The following is an 18,319-nucleotide window of genomic DNA, read 5'->3' as shown; positions in this document are numbered from 1 at the left end:
TTTAACCCACCACTTACGAATAACAACCGAAAATATCGTAACAGTCAGTCAGTCTTTGTCGTTATGCTAAATACAGTTAAGAGAAATGAACGACATTCTGAAATTTCGCATACGATTTTCTCGCTTGAACAGTTTAAGAAACTACATAAACATCAGTGTGTTAATAAACGTCTATGTACTGTTGTAACCTTGTTTACTCATGCATAAGTATTAGTTAAAATTGAAAGCGCTTTCGGCCATATAAATTGACGAGATTTTGCCCACGGCTTCGCTCGCGTTACGAAGTAATATTTTCATCCCCTATTTTATCCCCTTGGGGGTAGAATTGATCAAAATCCTTTCTTAGCGGATGCCTATGTCATAACATCTAACTGCATGCCAAACTTCAGCCCGATCCGTTCAGTGGTTTGAGTTGTGCGTTGATAGATCACTATGTCAGCCAGTCACCTTTGAGTTATATATATTTAGATTATTTTAATCAGGGAATTTGAAGTCTTGGTCTTACTCTTATAGACAATTACTTAGCCGTATCAATTGCTGTGTGGTGTAGATTGTCGATTAGACTTCTACAATTTAGTATATTTCTGTTCATAAAGAAATAAAAATTAAATCCAGCTGAATGGCACAATGACATCTCCTGCAAAATTAGATATCTACTGCGGGAACTAACACAGATACTAAAGGGTGGTGAATACAGTACTGCCGTACGTGATTATTCTTGTAAGTGTTATAGAATATGAATGGATAGATTTCATATAGACCTTTCGATCACCTTAATACCAAGTGAAATGCACGCCTACAAAGGATACATTTTGAATCCAAAAAATCCTGTTTGTTTAAGGGTCTTCTGAACTCTTGTGCCCGCATGTGAAACCTTTGAACGTTTTTGATTGATCAAAGTTCCGTTTGATGGACCCGTGAGCTTGGGATATACCAAAAACGATTTCAGTTTTAAAGTTACTGCCTATATTCCTATTTGCTTGGCTTTATCATTTCTTCGTTAGATTTCACATCCTGAATTTAAACACCTTTTTTAATATTAATTATTTTCGAACCAGCATGGTATTCGAAGGTAGTCACGAATGTTCAAAATTATTTGCTACAAAATATATTTGAGCCTACAAATAAGTTAGGTTGGTTGAGGTTGGTAAGCATTAGCCAATTTTGGTGCAGTCATAATTTACGTAGCAGATTTTCGCCGAATTACATTGGTTCACAGTAGAACATAACGAATTTATGCGAGGCATTATTAATATAAATGACATATTAAACAACTGATAAAATGATTCAAATTTACAAGCAAAATACTAAAATATGTAACTAAAATAAAAACCATAATTATTTAAAAAAAAAATTAGTAAAAGATTAATTAGAAATGACAAAAACAACAATAATTTTAGTAGGAACCTACAAGTATATTAAAATACCTAAAGCTAGTAAACTAGATCACACAATATTATCCACCAATTTATACAAACTACCTACCTACTTACATAACAGTTACGAATTATCATTTACGAAATAATAGCACAGATAATATCGGTTTTCATGCAGATGTATAGGTATACTACATAGCAGAATAATAGCTTTGCTATCACAATAATTAATACATGCATGCAACTTTCACATACACAACACACGAGAAATTTATCGACTAATTTACCAAATGTACTCATAGATGTCGCTACGTTGCACAACATTTCAGGATCGCATGCGTTATCGATTTGTTACGCGTACAAGCTTTCTTTACAAAGACGTTGCAAGTTATTTTACGTATAAATGCAGCATTGGATTGCAAGGTATTGTTTGACACGCTTCCTTATAAGAACGGTAGCACAATTTACCATGCTTGGGGCAAACCGAGGTTACACGCACACAAACATCAGTCGTACCGCGCTAGTGTGAGTGACACAGCGTAAAGTAATATGCGCGCGCGGCTATTGCGTAGTGAATTGACTCAGTTTTAGCTAATTTTCAACGGTGTGAGTGCTGTGTCGAGTGTTTTGTTTTAAACTCTTTGACAGTGTATTTGCATTTGTTATTTATTTGACAACTGAAGCCGCAACCGGTAAGTAAAGTAATTACTGATGTAAATCTTTCTAGAAGTTACGATTCATGCTATTTTTTCGTTATTTCGCGCGGTGTTTCGGTGAGTGCATTGGATGCATTTGTTCAATATAAAGCTGTAGATTCAGTTGTGACTAAATTAATGGTATTTTCCATACCAATTACATCAAATATAATACACCAAGGTTTATTGGTAACAGATTTTTGTGAACTACACAAAAATAGAACTTTAGTACGTAAGTATACCAACTAGAAAACTGATTTTGCCGCAAAACAGTGGCGCTGCTGTGTCCTCCTTATTTTCATGTGTCTCGTGTCTATAGTAAGATACTTTTGTTTTAGTTATATACTTAATACATAGAATAGTAAAGATGACTCACTCCTAACAAGAAAATGTACCCAGTTTGGAGAAATGAAATAGTTGCGTAAAAAAGTTTTGCCACGTCTCCGTGCTAAAATGTCCCTAAATTATTTGAAATAATTATTTATTATTGTTATATTTATTATTATTTATTTTATTATATAGAAATACGTAAATTACGTAATTATTACGCAAATTAGTTATTTATTCGTAAATTTTCTCTAAATATGTTTTTATTTGTCAAGAATTCAAAAAAAGAACTTACTAAAATAAGCCTTTTGGGGCTTCATTCAATTTCAAGGCGGCGAAGTATCTTTACTAATCTATGACTTAATATAAGTAAGTGATTATTATACATTAGACTGCGCTATAACGTTTAATTAATATTAATAAAATTGACAAATTAAATACTTCAAGGTTTTATAGTTTGTCTATATAAGTATTTCTGCCATATAACAGCAGTATCTTGTTTCGAACGGAAGTTCTCTCTTCACGAGGAATTCCAACTTTATCTTTAAAGGCCACGCAATATTGGCTTACGGATATTTACAAAAATCTAGATCATGTGATATTAAAATATCTAAAGTGATGTTCGTTCAACTCCTAGCAAGTGAAGTCACAATATTTAAGTCAAAATTGATTATCTAAAGAATTCTTCTTTCTTTCTTTTTAAAAAACAATAACATGGCCACTTCACTAGGGATTTTTTATGACATGAAAGTAGCAGACAAGCAATCTACTGGGTGGTAAGTGGCTTCTACAGCCCATGGACATCTGTAATCAACCCCAGATAAGAGAAATAGATTCGTTAAGTTCGGTCACAAATGGTCCGGTACCTCTGAGGACTAAGCTGGAATGCCCCGGAAAAGTACAAGAGAGAAGGCGGCGAAACAAACTCCAGTGCAAGATGACGTCATAAGATTTAAGGTACACAATACACATACCCGAATGCGAATTTATCTTTAATATTCATATGAAAATATCACTTTTACTATGTGTCATATATTTATATATAGGCAGAGGCACCCGTTTTCTCGTTAATATGACCTACATACTATCGTCCCGTGACTCAATAAGTAATTAGATACACTGTCATTGGCATCTAAGCTTATTTGTAAACAAGTCCTCATTCGAATAATGAAACTTAACAAAGATTGTTTATAGATGCTAGGGACGAAATTGAAACGTTTCGTTTCAAAAAAATCTCCCTTACCCCTCCCCTCAAAGAACATAAAAGCTGTATAAGTGTATAAGGCTGTCAAAGCACTACCTTTACTTTTCATTATTTATTAAGCTATTATAACCAACCACCACCGCTAAACATATTTTATATTGAAACAGTTTTTGCATTTAGGTGGAAGGGTACGAATCCTTTTGAATGGTTTGGAATCCTAAGTGCCCGGCTTCAGAACTCCTGCTGTTTTATATGGAACTAGATGACCCGGCAAATGTTGTGTTGCCATATAAATAAAAAAATGTTAAGGGTGAACAACCTTTATCACTTACGGGTTTGAAAAATAGATAGATTATGTATTTGAAACTGCGATAGGAGCGAAGTCTGTCGAATCCAATGTAAAACATTCCAAAATCAACAACTACTTACGAATTCAAAATTAATTAAAAAAACATTTTCCCACGGACTAAATTGTGAACCTAGCCCATTCTCAAGTCCCCTTGAACACACACAACAAATTTCATCAAAATCAGTCCAATCGTTTAGGAGGAGTTTAGTGACATACGCACATAAGAAATATATATATAAGGATAGATCATGTACGTGTGTGTTGGACCGGCAGTTTGACTGCATCCTCGTTTACTTCTTCAACCTTTAAAAAAACTTAGTACGTAGCAGTCTTATGCTAAGTTAAGTGTTCCAATCCACTGGTTTTGTATGCGCATTGCAAATTATTGATAACGACTTTCGACGGTAAAGGAAAACCTTGTGAAAAATAACATTTCTGAGAATTCTGTATGACGTGTATCAGATCATGTGTGTGAAGTCTACTTATCAGAATTTTGCCGTGGTGAATTTATTATGCACTCTTTATTTACGACACGACACGAAACCGGCATGGCAACGGCGTCTATAGCTCGACACCGGCAGCGTCTTTTTTATTTTTCTAAAAAACGACACGAGGCGACAGGGTTTTCTCTCTTTACTCTCTTAATTATTTAACTTATTTATTAGCTGAAATATTCAGTATATTATGTTAAATAATATCCTTTCAGGCTGAAGCTTACAAATACCATCTTATCGTCGGCGACAACGACATGCCGGTGTCGTGCCGCATAAGACTGCGTTCAGTACCATTATATAAAATTATGCACCCACTGGCGTCATTGCCGTGGTCGATCCGGTGTCGTGGCCTTTCAATAAAAAATATTATAACCTAAAACATTATTTTTGCTGACGAAAACAGAGACCATGAACAATAATAAATTGGCTGATGACATTGTACCATGATACACGTGGAATTCGAATGTAGAGTTATTAACATAAAGTAATTGTTTACTTTTAAACGTTTAAACACTCGTCGACCATACATTTTAAACAAACATCGTGGCTATGTACTTCACACACCTTTAAGAACGTTATGGGTTATGGTTAAGGTATTAAGTTAAGATTAAAACTACTTCGCAACAATCCGCTACAAATATGTATGATGGTATATATTTTAAACCATGCAGTATATATACCAACATACATATTTGTAGCGGATCGTTGCGAAGTAGTTTTAATCTTAACTTAATAGCATGGATTTCCGCAAAGTAACGCCTGATACAATTAACTATGGTTATGGTCTTGCTTTATTGCCGTTTTCTTCGCTGTTGGATCTAGTACGTATCTAATTATTGATTAAAAAATTACAGGTCTGAGATTGTACCTGTATGGGAATGTAGTTTATCCTAGTCACTTGTCAATATGGCCTACGGAAACGAGGGTTCATCTCAGCGGTCCAATAGGCATGATGACAGTATTAAATAATCAAAGAATAAATGATTTAAGTAAAAACAATATATTGAAAGGATTTTCAAAAATGACCCAGTTTAAAAAAAACTAAGTTTTATTATATTTTCAATAAATGAAAGTATAAAATACAGCAGTCGGCCATCTTGTCTGAAACGATAATCGGGGCGTGAATGACGTCATTTTTGGGTATGACACTGAATTGCTTGTACTTTTGTATGGGATGTTCTAATGTGACGTCACCAACGGACGCCATGACACCCGCGGGCCTTTTCGCGCTTAATTCAAAATTAGTATAAAAATATGCTATTCTTTTTGTTAATTAGTTCGTCATTATGCCTATTCTTATCCTCAAATACCTATGGATACTGAACCCATCCCGGTAGAGATGATAGATTAGTCTTAAAAAATAAAAATCGATTCCTTAAATATCACACAACAGTAGGTAAATGAGTGCTTAATACTTGATTAATTAATAAATTGTGATTTTCCTCTCAAAAGGTTTATGTACCTACACAAACATATGCATAAAATGCATGGTAATTAATTTTACGCTGAAATGAGTCATGCAACAATGTTTGTTGCTTATTTTACTTTTTTGTGGTCATCGGGCCTTTTGTGTAGGTAGATAATGTGTTTATTCGAAAATAATATCGCATGCATACGAAGGTGGTAGAATCCTTTGTGGTTCGACTTCGGCGGCACCACCGCCACACCTATTTCTACCTAATGACAACAGTGTTAAGCGCTGCTGTGTTCTGAAGTTTGAAGGGTGTGGTAAGAAAGACATACTTTTCCGAGGCGTTTCAGCTTAGTCCTCAGGAGTAGCGGCGCATCTGTGGCCGACCTCAGGTGGGAATATCTAATCCTCTCTGGGGTTGATTACAGATGTCCATGGGCGGCAGTAGCCACTTACCATCAGGTGGACTGTATGCTCGTCTACTACTCCTATATTATAAAAAATGCTTAAAAGCTTAAAAGGGAAAGGAAAAGTTGGAGCTACAATCGAGGGGAGAGTTGGAGTCGTATGATCTTTTAAATAGCGTCATTCTTTCTCTTACCGAGGGCGTCATAGGAGATGACTAAGGGATCTATCCAGGAGATAGATTTAAAAATAAATCTTTTGTCTCTCAGAGAGGGGTTAGGCTGTAGTTGAATGTGTGTTGTGTAAGTCTTGGGAACAGGAACTTTCACCAGAAAAATACTTGATCTTCAGTTTTGAAAACGACCGTTTATTCCACGTCAAGTAACAGTTATGAAGTGATAGAGAGAGAAAGATACAAAGTAAGGCAAGAGCAAGAAGGACAGAACTAGGCTAACGTTAATGATTTGAAATTTATAAAAGATCGGTAAAATGCGAGAAAGAGACAGACAATTTGAGATTAAATTTGCGCGTGCGTTCGCCTTGCGAGTCGGTTCGGCACTGGCGCTCCCGACCGAGCGCAAGCGATTTTAAACGACGCAGATAACGGTGCATTGACATTGTGTACGGCGCGATCCGGCTGGCTCGCGCGATCCGTCTTGCATAATGGTAATGCTACAGTACTCCCCTGCTGAGACCGCTACTGCGGGCGATAATAGTCAGGAAAGTGCACCCTTCTACCATATCTGGTTTTCCTCTCTGTGGTTGTTGACGGTGGAGTTGGCGTCGTCTCAGATGATTGCGAGGGTTGAACATCGGCTTCCTGAGTCATGAAGGCAGGTTTCAGGCGATCAATGCTGACTGTAGTTTCTTTCCCTCGTACCTGAAGTTTATAGTATTTGGGATGACGCTCTAGAACTTTGTACGGTCCAGCATACGGCGGTTCTAGCGGTCTTCGGATGAAATCCTGCCGCAGGAAGACGTGTGATGACTCGGCGAGGCTATGAGGTATATAAAATGTACCTTTTCTATGCCATGATGCAGGTGTTGGGGTGATCTTAGCCATATGACTACGAAGTCGCGTTGCAAACTCCGTGATGTCAGCTGCCTTGTAGTCATCTGTGGGGGCAAGGAATTGGCCTGGTAACCGAAGTGATTCTCCGTAGACCAACTCTGCTGGTGTAGCCTGGATGTCCGCTTTCCATGCACTTCTTATACCCAGAAGTACCAATGGCAAAACTTCAGTCCATTGTGATGAAGTGTGGCACATGATGGCACCCTTCAACTGTCGGTGAAGGCGCTCGACCATGCCGTTAGCAGCAGGGTGGTAGGCGGTAGTGCGGTAGTGTTTCGCACCAACCAGTGAAGCGATGGCTCGGAACAGGTGTGACTCGAATTGACGTCCACGGTCAGTTGTTATTTTGAGGGGACAACCAAACCGGGCCATCCAGCCAGACACCAGCGCGGTTGCACAGGTCTCCGCTGTGATGTCTTTGATGGGGTACGCCTCAGGCCATCGTGTAAATCTGTCAATGGCGGTGAGGCAATACCTGTAACCACAAGAAGACGTTAGAGGTCCAACAATATCGAGGTGGATGTGGGAGAACCTCGATGTTGGGGAAAGGAATGGGGATATTGGGGCAGAGGTATGGCGTGTTATCTTACTGCCTTGGCATGACAGGCATTTGCGAGACCACTCTCTACAGTTTCGGCGTATCCCTGGCCACACGTACCTCTGTGCGACCAGTCGCACTGTAGCTGTGTTCCCAGGATGACTGAGATTATGTACTGACTCGAAGGCTTGACGTCGAAGATCTGGTGTTATGTACGGACGTGGAGGCTGAGATGACACGTCACAGTATACATAAATATCAGTATCCGGTATTCTAACCTTTTTCAGCTTCAGTGACGATCCAGTTTGTAGTAGACCTTGTAGTTCGAGATCAGCATCCTGTGATTGAGCGAGTGTCTCATAGTCAATACCTTGAGAAACCTCTTCAATTCTTGACAAGGTATCGGCGACAATATTCTGCTTACCGGGTATATATTTGATATCGGTGGTGAATTGGGCAATGAACTCCAGGTGTCTGTATTGCCTGGGTGAGCATTTCTCCTTAGCTGCACTAAATGCATGGGTAAGAGGCTTGTGGTCCGTTATGATAGAGAAGTTACGCGCTTCTACCATGTGGCGAAAGTATTTTATTGCTTCGTACATAGCTAACAGTTCTCTATCAAAAGGGCTGTATTTTTGTTGCGGGGAGCTGAGTTTCTTTGAGAAGAAAGCTAATGGTTCCCACTGATCACTGATCCTTTGCTGCAACACAGCACCGATGGCAACGTCTGAGGCATCTGTAGCTATACTCAACTCTGCTTCTGGGTGGGGATGAGCCAGTAGTGTTGAATTAGCAAGTGAGTACTTACAGTCTTCGAATGCTTGCACCAGATCAGGTGTCATCTGCACTGGATGCGACCCTTTAACATTTGTACCTGATAGTAGAGCGTTGAGAGGCGCTTGACGACTGGCAGAGCTGGGTACAAAGCGGCGATAGAAGTTGATCATACCCAGGAATCGTCTTAGCTCCTTCACCGTCTTAGGAACTGGGTACTCCATGATAGCCTGCACCTTAGAGTCTAGGGGCCTGGTACCAGCTGCTGAAACATGATAGCCAAGAAAAGTTACATCAGACGCTCCTAGTACGCATTTGGTTGTGTTTATAAGTACACCGTATTTTTCCAAACGCCTGAGTACTTGGCGTAGGTGCTCTTTATGTGCTGTTTCTGTCGGTGAGAATATTAAAATGTCGTCACAGTAGCCATATGCAAAGTCCTGTAAGCCATGTAATACTTCGTCGATAAATCTCTGAAACGTCTGTGCGGCGTTTCGTAATCCAAATGTCATGTGACTGAACTCGAATAAACCAAACGGCGTGGTGATGGCAGTCTTTTTAATGTCCTCGGAATTCACCGGTATCTGGTTATATGCCTTCACCAGGTCTATAGTCGAGAAAACTTTGCAACCTGATAATTGATGTGAAAAGTCTTGGATGTGTCTTACAGGATATCTATCAGGGATGGTTCGTGCATTCAGTGCTCGATAATCACCGCATGGTCTCCATCCATCATCTTTTTTCTTCACCATGTGTAATGGTGACGACCATGGGCTTTCAGATCGCCTGGCAATTCCACTAGCAAGCATCTCGTCAAACTCCTTCTTTGCAGCTTTTAAGCGCACTGGGTCTAAGCGACGTGGTCGACAGGCAACTGGAGGGCCTGGAGTCGTGTTTATATGATGAACGGTATTATGCTGTACTGTACGTACCATACCAGCAGGACGTGTGACCTCAGGGAACTCTCTTAGGATGTCGTGGTAGTCTGACTCACCGCTAACCGTCTTGATGGAAGCTATATCCTCTGGAATGTTCTGACGAGGCACGGTGATAGATAGCGAGGTCTTTCCATCAATAAGTCGCTGATTCCTGCAATCCACAAGTAAGTCATAATAAGACAAAAAATCGACACCAATGATGGGTTTGGAAACATCTGCTATTGTAAAGTTCCAGGTGTAGCTACGTCTGAGTCCTAGGTCTAGATGTAGGGCGATCGGTCCGTAAGTATGGATGGTACTACCGTTAGCTGCTGACAGGTTGTACTTGGACTTAATACAGGACGTCTTAATTGCCAACCGTGGGAAGACACACAAGTCTGACCCAGTGTCCACCAAGAACTGCGTCTTCGTTACCCGGTCAGTAACAAACAGACGGCCTGTTTGGGTGGGGCAGTCGTAGGCCGCTACTTCCGGCTGCCCGGGGCGTTTCCCGACTTAAACTGGCATGGCTCACTGCATTTTTTAGCGTTAGCTCCGAAATTATAGTGATACCAGCAATGGGGGTGATCCAGGGGAGGCTGTCGGTTGCGCGACTTGCTGCGGTGGCGGTTGCCTTGGGACCTGGATCGAGAGCGAGTACGCGGGTTCCTGTAGACATAAGCGGTAAGCTTAGCAACTTGTTTAGAAAGGGCACAGATCTCGTGGCCTAGCTCATCAACCCTTGATGGTGGTGCTTGCGATGATGACGTGGATGCCACATGGTTGTAAGGCGCGGATGGTGCTATCGCGTGAACTCGATCTGCTAATTCAGCGAGCTCATCGAGAGAAAGCTTAGGCTGCGAGGCAATTACTGTTTGCAAGCTATGTGGCAAGCGCCCAGACCATAATGTAAGTAATACGTCATCACTTACCGAAGGGCCGGCGAGATTCTTCAGATGCCGTAAAAATTGAGATGGCTTACGATCTCCCATGTCTTCATGCAAGAAAAGCTGCTTAAGTTTATTTTCTTTACTCACACTCAACCGTTTCACAAGTTCTGTTTTTAGTTTTTCAAATTTACCCGTTGCTGGCGGCGTGCATAAAATATCTTTAACCTGCGCCGCGTACACGTGCTCCAGTTGAGATATCGCATAGTAAAATTTAGTTGAGTCGCTAGTAACATTGGATAGTACGAATTGGCTTTCTAATTGAGCGAACCACAGGTCTGGATCATCTGGATAAAACGGTGGGACACGTACTCCGACTCGAAAAACTTCACCCGTGTTTTCTGCTTCCGCCTTATTTCCGCTGTATTGCTCCATTATATCTGTGTTCTTCTTCCGGGGTCACCAATTATGTAGTTGAATGTGTGTTGTGTAAGTCTTGGGAACAGGAACTTTCACCAGAAAAATACTTGATCTTCAGTTTTGAAAACGACCGTTTATTCCACGTCAAGTAACAGTTATGAAGTGATAGAGAGAGAAAGATACAAAGTAAGGCAAGAGCAAGAAGGACAGAACTAGGCTAACGTTAATGATTTGAAATTTATAAAAGATCGGTAAAATGCGAGAAAGAGACAGACAATTTGAGATTAAATTTGCGCGTGCGTTCGCCTTGCGAGTCGGTTCGGCACTGGCGCTCCCGACCGAGCGCAAGCGATTTTAAACGACGCAGATAACGGTGCATTGACATTGTGTACGGCGCGATCCGGCTGGCTCGCGCGATCCGTCTTGCATAATGGTAATGCTACAAGGCCATAGTTTACTGTGCTGGCCAATTGCGAGTTGGTAGGCTTTATGTAAAGTAAATAGGTAAGTGAGGTACATAACCTTTAAGGACTTTTTAATAACTCTCTGGTGTCGGTTTTCTCACTATGATTTCCTTCACCGTTCACCTTTATATCCTATTTAATTTATATAATATAAATATTTAATTTATCATTTGATCATCATTATAAAAAAACAGAAATGCGTGGATATGAACCTCAGACCTGGGTGGATTTGACTGGGAGGCCGAGTTTTACGCACTAGTCGAGTGCTTATTATTGTTTTTATATAAAACCAAATAAATATACATTCCCCATTATTTACTTTTATCTGAAATAATAAATGCATGATATTATAAATAAAATACATACCGAGCTGTTAATCATAATATTTTCCATAACACAGTATAGAAATTATATAATTACAAATACCTATCATTACAATACCTAGCATTGATCAGTCATCGACGCCTGATTATTGTAAACCTATGAGAATACTCATGTGTGCATCAATACGTGTGTATGTGTGGATGAACAAAAACATGTGGCAGGTAGGTATATATCATTATTATATAATTCAATTCTAGTTCATAATTGTTCTAACAATTATCTGCGCGACAAATAGTTCAGTAACATGAGTTTTTACTTTTTGACAAATATAACTTTTTTGGTATTTGTTTACGTAATTGCTCATACTAATTGCAATCAGCGCCCCTAGCGGATTATATCAGAACTATAGTGTCAGTCACGTAACATTAAATGTCCAAATTGACAAAATGGCGCTTTATGTTTTGGCTCTCTTTTTTGCGAACATGTGAGGGTGACAAAAAGACTTGAGCATTTACTTATTGTTACGTTTACTTAGTCTACTGAAGCAAACGGAACAGAATAATGGATTGAGTAAAAGTAACGTAAAATTGTGGGATGTTTTGAAAAACCATGGTAAGGGTACTGGCAAACTATTTGTGTATAAAACATCAAAACGCTGTGAAACCCTTTTTCAAGATTGCGGCCGATGCGAACTTATTTACTTGTGTGTTTGAAATCGCACTACGTTAAAACTAGCGAATATATAAATTCAATGGATTAACAATGTATTCACAGTACATAAACTATCTTAGTTAACATGTCTTTATTTCATTTTAATCGATCTATTCTATATCACAATTTATTATAATTTAAAATTTAAACTAAATTTTGCGTGACGTATGTCAGTCGTTCAGACTATCGATATGCTCCGTGAGCTTCTTACATCTATACTTGACTGTTGTAATATTAGAAACATGAAAGATTTGATTGTTTGTTTTTTTTTGCTTTGAATAGGCTCCAAAACTACTGGTTAGGTTTAAATAATTATTTTTAAATATGTAAGGTAATTTGTCCTGGAGTAATATAGGTTATAAATTATTAAAATAAGTTTTTTTTAATGACTGAAATAACTCTCCATTATAACTTCCAGATTGACCTCTCTAATCCAGTAAGTCTCATACATAAAGGAGGTCTTTTAAAGTGTTTTTTGGCAAGGCTAGTTATAATTATATTCTGAATATATCCGAACAAAGTCACGTGCCGTTTTTCACAATCGTGAATAATATGAATCCATATCAGTTCCATTAATAATGAATAGGTACAAGCTTTTGAGATTATATGAAATCCATCACGTGTACATTTTCACAAATTTTCATAATTCCATGGAAATGTACAAAATTATCCGGGATTAAATCTTCCCTGTTCCTTTTATGAAACCGGGAATATACTCGTCACGTTTAATTAATATTTTGTGATTACTATTTTTAAAACAGAAGAAGTCCACTGTCCGGATCTATGGGCGGCAGTAGCCACATACCATTAGGTGCATTGCGTGCTCGTCTGCTATTTATATTAAAAAATAAATATAAAATAGATGTTTTTTTTTCAGAAACATGGCGGTCACGAGGAGTAACTGGTGTTGTGGGAACCTCCGTATCAAATGCTTCATTATTGGCTACATGAACTTGGTAAATATTTATATAGCAGTTATAAATAAATGGTATGACGATAATGCCACTAACCAAGGGGAGTGCAATCGCTCTATTAACTAAAGTGGCTTATTGTAGGTATTCAATTTAGAGTAGATATCACAGTAGTGGCGTGGCGTGACCGTGAACGATACTGGATATTTTTATATCTTTTAAATTGGAAGGTGGTAAAACCAGGTTAGCCAGACTGGAAATGTACCCCATACCTATTCCTAGTGTGAAGCATTTTCAACGTTTTGGTGAAAGGATTACGGCCGTTGAAGGCCGGCTGACTTCCATATGAGGCGATTATCTTAATCCTCAGAAATGGTAACGCATCTGCGATCGACTTCAGGTCGAACCCCTGTTCTAAAGTTGGTTATAGATATCTTTTAGCGGCAGACACCTCTTACCATCAGGTACACTGCATCCGCATTTACTACCTCAATCTTATAAAAAAGACGCTTTCTACACTCACACTAGGATTCCCTGTGTTGTGGGTGCTATTGACACACACAAGGACGAATACACAAACACCCAGAACAAATTAAAAAACAAACTCATCATTTAGATAATTGTCTGGCTGGGAATCGAACCCTGAACCCTTTGAGAGTCAGACCGGTATGGTAACCGCTTTTAAAAAAATTAGATTCTATCCTGCAGGTCGGGATTCTTATTCTGCCTTACGCAGTAGTGGCGACGGATCATATATCAATCACCATTCTATTCTACTAAACTGAAAATACTAACAGCTTACTAAGAACCGTTTGTTTTGATTCTCAGATTGCAGGCGTCGTGGACATAGTCTCCCACTTCTTTATTGTGGCACTGGTGTCACGTGGCTTTGAGTGCGATGTCACTAGATACTCGGTGAGACATTTCAGACATACTCACTATAAACATTATTGTAGGTTGCATACAAAGATCTAGAGATACTAAGTAGAGGATTGAAATGTTATGAAGTTAGTTTAGTTTTAGAGATACGTATTGCTTTACTTGGATTGTCATAATTCTATTTTTATGATACATTGTCACTAAAACTAATGTATAATAGAAATTAAGACATATACATACATCAATTATGTATTCTTTCATATTATACTTAAAGTAATGTCTTGTAGAGTCCGCGCCAAACTGCTAGTCCGCTTCGAATTTAGAAACGAGTCGCGTCGCAACAGCAAATTGTAGATATTAGCAGGACGATGATAGCGCGGGACCCCTGGCACACGTCCGCTGTCCGCTCTCGCCCACGGGTTCATATTTGCGTTGGTGAACCTTTATGTTACGGAGTATATGCTAACTAAACCTGCGCGCAACATCTTCAGAGCGGACTAGAACTTTGGCGTAAACTATACTCGTACCTACAACTTATTCACGAAGTAGGTAATAGCCTCAAATAAAGATATTAAATACTGATTAGAGTAATAAAAGATGTCTTTTTATAGGCACTTAATATTGTTTTATATGACATTTTTCCTCATGCAATTTTCCTTCACAGATAAATCAAATGAGGTAAGTCATTTTTAATATGCGCGTAACTTCCAAACGTCACAGATTCGAACCTTGGACCTCGAAATTAAAAAAAATTATACATAGGCACTTAATATTGTTTTCTACACTAATATTATAAAGCGGAAAACTTTGTTTGTTTGTTTGATTGTAATGAATAACTCAAAAACTCAAGGACTACTGACAACTACTGGACTGATTTTAAAAATTCTTTCACCATTCGAAAGCTACATTATCCACTATTATCATAGGCTATATTTTATATGAAATATATTTGATAAATAGATTTTGATTTTGATTTTGCGATACAAAGTTTGCCGGGTCAGCTAGTATTTTTCCTCGTTCAATTTTCCTTAGCGGATAAATCAAGTTAAAGGTAAAAACATTTTAATATGCGCATAACTTTCAAAAGTCACAGATTCAAAACCTGTAACTTGAAATAAAAAAAAGTCTTAATACAGTTTTATTGTTTTATATGACAACACTTAATATTGTGTTATATGACATTGTTTCTCGTTCAATTTTCTTTCACGGATAAATCAAGTTAAAGGTAAATAATTTTTAATATGCGTATAACTTTCAAAGATCACAGATTCGAAATCAGGACCTTGAAATCGAAAAGTCAATTTTGAAACCATTGACCAATTACAATTTATTTAAATTATTAACCAATTAGGTAACATCAAACTTTATTAATTGAATTTCAGTTGCAATCCATAAACTGGCCGTGGTTGGAACCAGTGCTGCTCATCATCAACCTCGGAACCCACGGCTTCTACCCATTCCCTCTCATCTTGCGCTCTTTCAACAACGCACATGTGGACTACATGCCGATCCCGTCTCAACCCAGGTGTTATCCCGGAATGATACACATCTACCAGATAGATGTCTTAAACTTTTTGATCAATGTAATTTGGCTCAAGTTTGTCATCTCATACGTGCGGGCGGTTCATAAGGTAATTTTTGTTTCTGTGGTTTCTCCTGTCTGTATTTCTATTTCTAATTTATTATATACGTATTTCTGAGTACCTATTTCTATTTATCAGCGGTCAAACGGTTAAAATGTAGACACGATACGGCGACACATCACGGCACGTTGTGTTGTCGTGTAATATTGCGATGTCGCGTCGTGTAAATCTACGACGTATATCGTAAAAATCACGAATTTCCGTTTCCGATAAGTTTGGCAAAAAACATATTATTTAATTTGTAATCATGTTGTGAGTTATGTTATCAGGAATGTATAGTTTTTTGAATATTATTAATTTTTTACATTTTTTTTTCTTAATAGCATTTTCTAATATAACAATAAAATATTGTTTAGTATGTAGTTGCTCAAGCTGTTCGCTGTAATTGAGGTGGCACTTAAAAAAGTCTCAATGTTTTATCAAAATAATTTGTATGCCTCAGCGTTCACCTTGTTGGTGCGACTTTTTAATAAATAAATGTTTTTATTATTTGTCAACTAAGCGTTATATTCACCCTTTTATATCCAAATGTGATTGCACAAAAAAAAACTGCAGTCTGTGAGGATTGGCAACAGAAGTGAAAACTTGTGAATAATATTAGCTATTAGATTATTATTTTTTATTTATTTTTGGTTAGTAAAGATGTGTTATTGACCAATTTAAACTTAAATCCTTGATCATAAAGCGTTCGGTGACGAAGACGCGAGTTCCATGATTGTTGGTCACTCAAAAAGTGTTCAACGTCTAAAAAAATTCACAAAAATCTTAATAAATTTGTTGTACTTTACAGAAAGATCAAGAGTCCATGAGGATGTTCTTCGGGCTGTCAGTAGTGAAGCTGGTGTTGCAGATAATGTACTTCGCGTATCAGCCGGACTTCCAAAACAACATCACGGTTGAGACCTACTGGTGCATCAAGCTTGTTGATATTTGTAAGTTGACGAATATTAACTTATTTTGTTTAACAGACGTAGAAATTATTTTCATCTTTCCCCAGAATTTATTTCACTGAATGGGAAGACAAGTAAGGAAACGTAAAGATGGTCTACTAATCCTGTTTTTCCTTTTAATTTCACTTTAACATTCAATATACTGATGTAATTATATTACAGAAAATTTAATAGGTTTGTAAAAAACCTCCGATAGACTAATATGATAATTTTTCGATAGTGGTTACAAAATACAGTGTGTATATCTACCGTTCTTAGGGTTCCGTACGTCAAAACTAAAAACGGAATTATATATTATAAGTATCCCTATCACTCTTATGTGTTCTGTCATACTCATACACTTTTTCCAGGCATTGCATCAGTATTCCTAATCATCATCAACAAATACATAAAGCAGCTACGAAGTGAGAAGGCACAGCAGGTAGTTGATCTACCACCATCCTACATCGAATGTCTGATCACCGCAGCACAGCACAAGAAAGAAGATAAGAGCGTAGCTATCATACAACCTAGTGAACAGAAGATTGATGTACCGGTGTCAACTGCTGGACACCCATAAATACACTTGCAAAGATATACAGGGTGGCAGGTACACAAGAGTTTCAGGAAGGTCCGAACACCGTATTCGCTATTCACCTTTCGTTCTTAATAGGTATAGTCCGCGCCATTGCTAGTCCGCTCTTAAGTTGTTGCGAGCAGGTCATACAATTTGCTATGGCGACGCGATTCATTTCTATATTCAGAGCGGACTAGCAGTTTTACGTGGCACTTAAACAATTAAAGAACATATGAACAGTACTCATCAAAGAAGCTTGCAAATAATAATGTAACGAGGCCAATAAAAAGAAATTTTGAAATTTTGATGCTTGGTAGGCAAATCATTGGATAGATCGATAATAAATAATGGGTGTAACTGAATCTTGCTAAAAACTAAGCTATGGTCTCCTTTCGCGGGGAATATTTTAATATATTTTATTCCAACTTTTTTCTTAAATTGATTAATATTTTTTGAGTTATTACGTTATTATTATATTATATTGGCTTAAATATGTCCCTTGTTAAACCTTCCACCCTGAAAGTATATGTCTAGATGAAGGTAGATTCGAAGAAAGGCCGTGTTTGTAATTGATGTTTCTTTTGTCTAATGTAACACCATTAATAGATTTTTTCGAGCACGACTATTCTTCTTTAGATTAATTTAGACATATACGAGTAACCAAACCTTTATGTTATATTATTTAGCTATTTCTTTAAATTTTGTGATTTTTTGACAACTTATTTTATTAGAATTGTAATATACGTGTTGATTTGGATCTAAATATCGTGGACCACTCACAAATATTATACCTGCTAATAAGAAGAATGTGATACTATTCAAGTCCGCACCACCACCTCTGAGATATTTTTGACTTATAAAATGTTAGGCGTTGCGGTCTTCAGGGGTAGCAACGCAACTGTGACGATCTCAGGTAGATATTGAATGTGGTAGAACCCTTTGCGGTTCGACTCCGGTGGCACCACCGCCACACCTATTTCTACCTAATAACAGTAGTGTTAAACGCTGCTGT

The 18,319-nt window shown here is 38.0% G+C and overlaps 2 protein-coding genes across 2 annotated transcripts; one reads left to right on the top strand and one right to left on the bottom strand.

The window, feature by feature from the left end:
• Positions 1 to 1,894: 1,894 nt before the first annotated feature.
• Positions 1,895 to 17,508, top strand: LOC140745383 (uncharacterized). Its single transcript, XM_073077207.1, has 6 exons — positions 1,895 to 2,068; positions 13,246 to 13,324; positions 14,108 to 14,194; positions 15,541 to 15,789; positions 16,592 to 16,733; positions 17,102 to 17,508. Exons 2-6 carry the CDS (start codon positions 13,250 to 13,252, stop codon positions 17,308 to 17,310), a joined length of 762 nt encoding a protein of 253 aa, XP_072933308.1. The 5' UTR covers positions 1,895 to 2,068; positions 13,246 to 13,249; the 3' UTR covers positions 17,311 to 17,508.
• LOC140745376 (uncharacterized) lies at positions 10,048 to 11,307 on the bottom strand. Its single transcript, XM_073077192.1, has one exon. It carries the CDS (start codon positions 10,882 to 10,884, stop codon positions 10,048 to 10,050), a length of 837 nt encoding a protein of 278 aa, XP_072933293.1. The 5' UTR covers positions 10,885 to 11,307.
• Positions 17,509 to 18,319: the final 811 nt, after the last annotated feature.

The sequence above is a fragment of the Epargyreus clarus genome, unplaced genomic scaffold (genome assembly GCF_041222505.1).
Source record: "Epargyreus clarus isolate Ecla_fem2 unplaced genomic scaffold, WU_Ecla_fem_2.2 ptg000010l, whole genome shotgun sequence".
Lineage (NCBI taxonomy): Eukaryota > Metazoa > Arthropoda > Insecta > Lepidoptera > Hesperiidae > Epargyreus > Epargyreus clarus.
The sequence above is the reverse complement of the archived record's forward strand: the minus strand, read 5'-3'. Positions and strand labels throughout refer to the sequence as shown.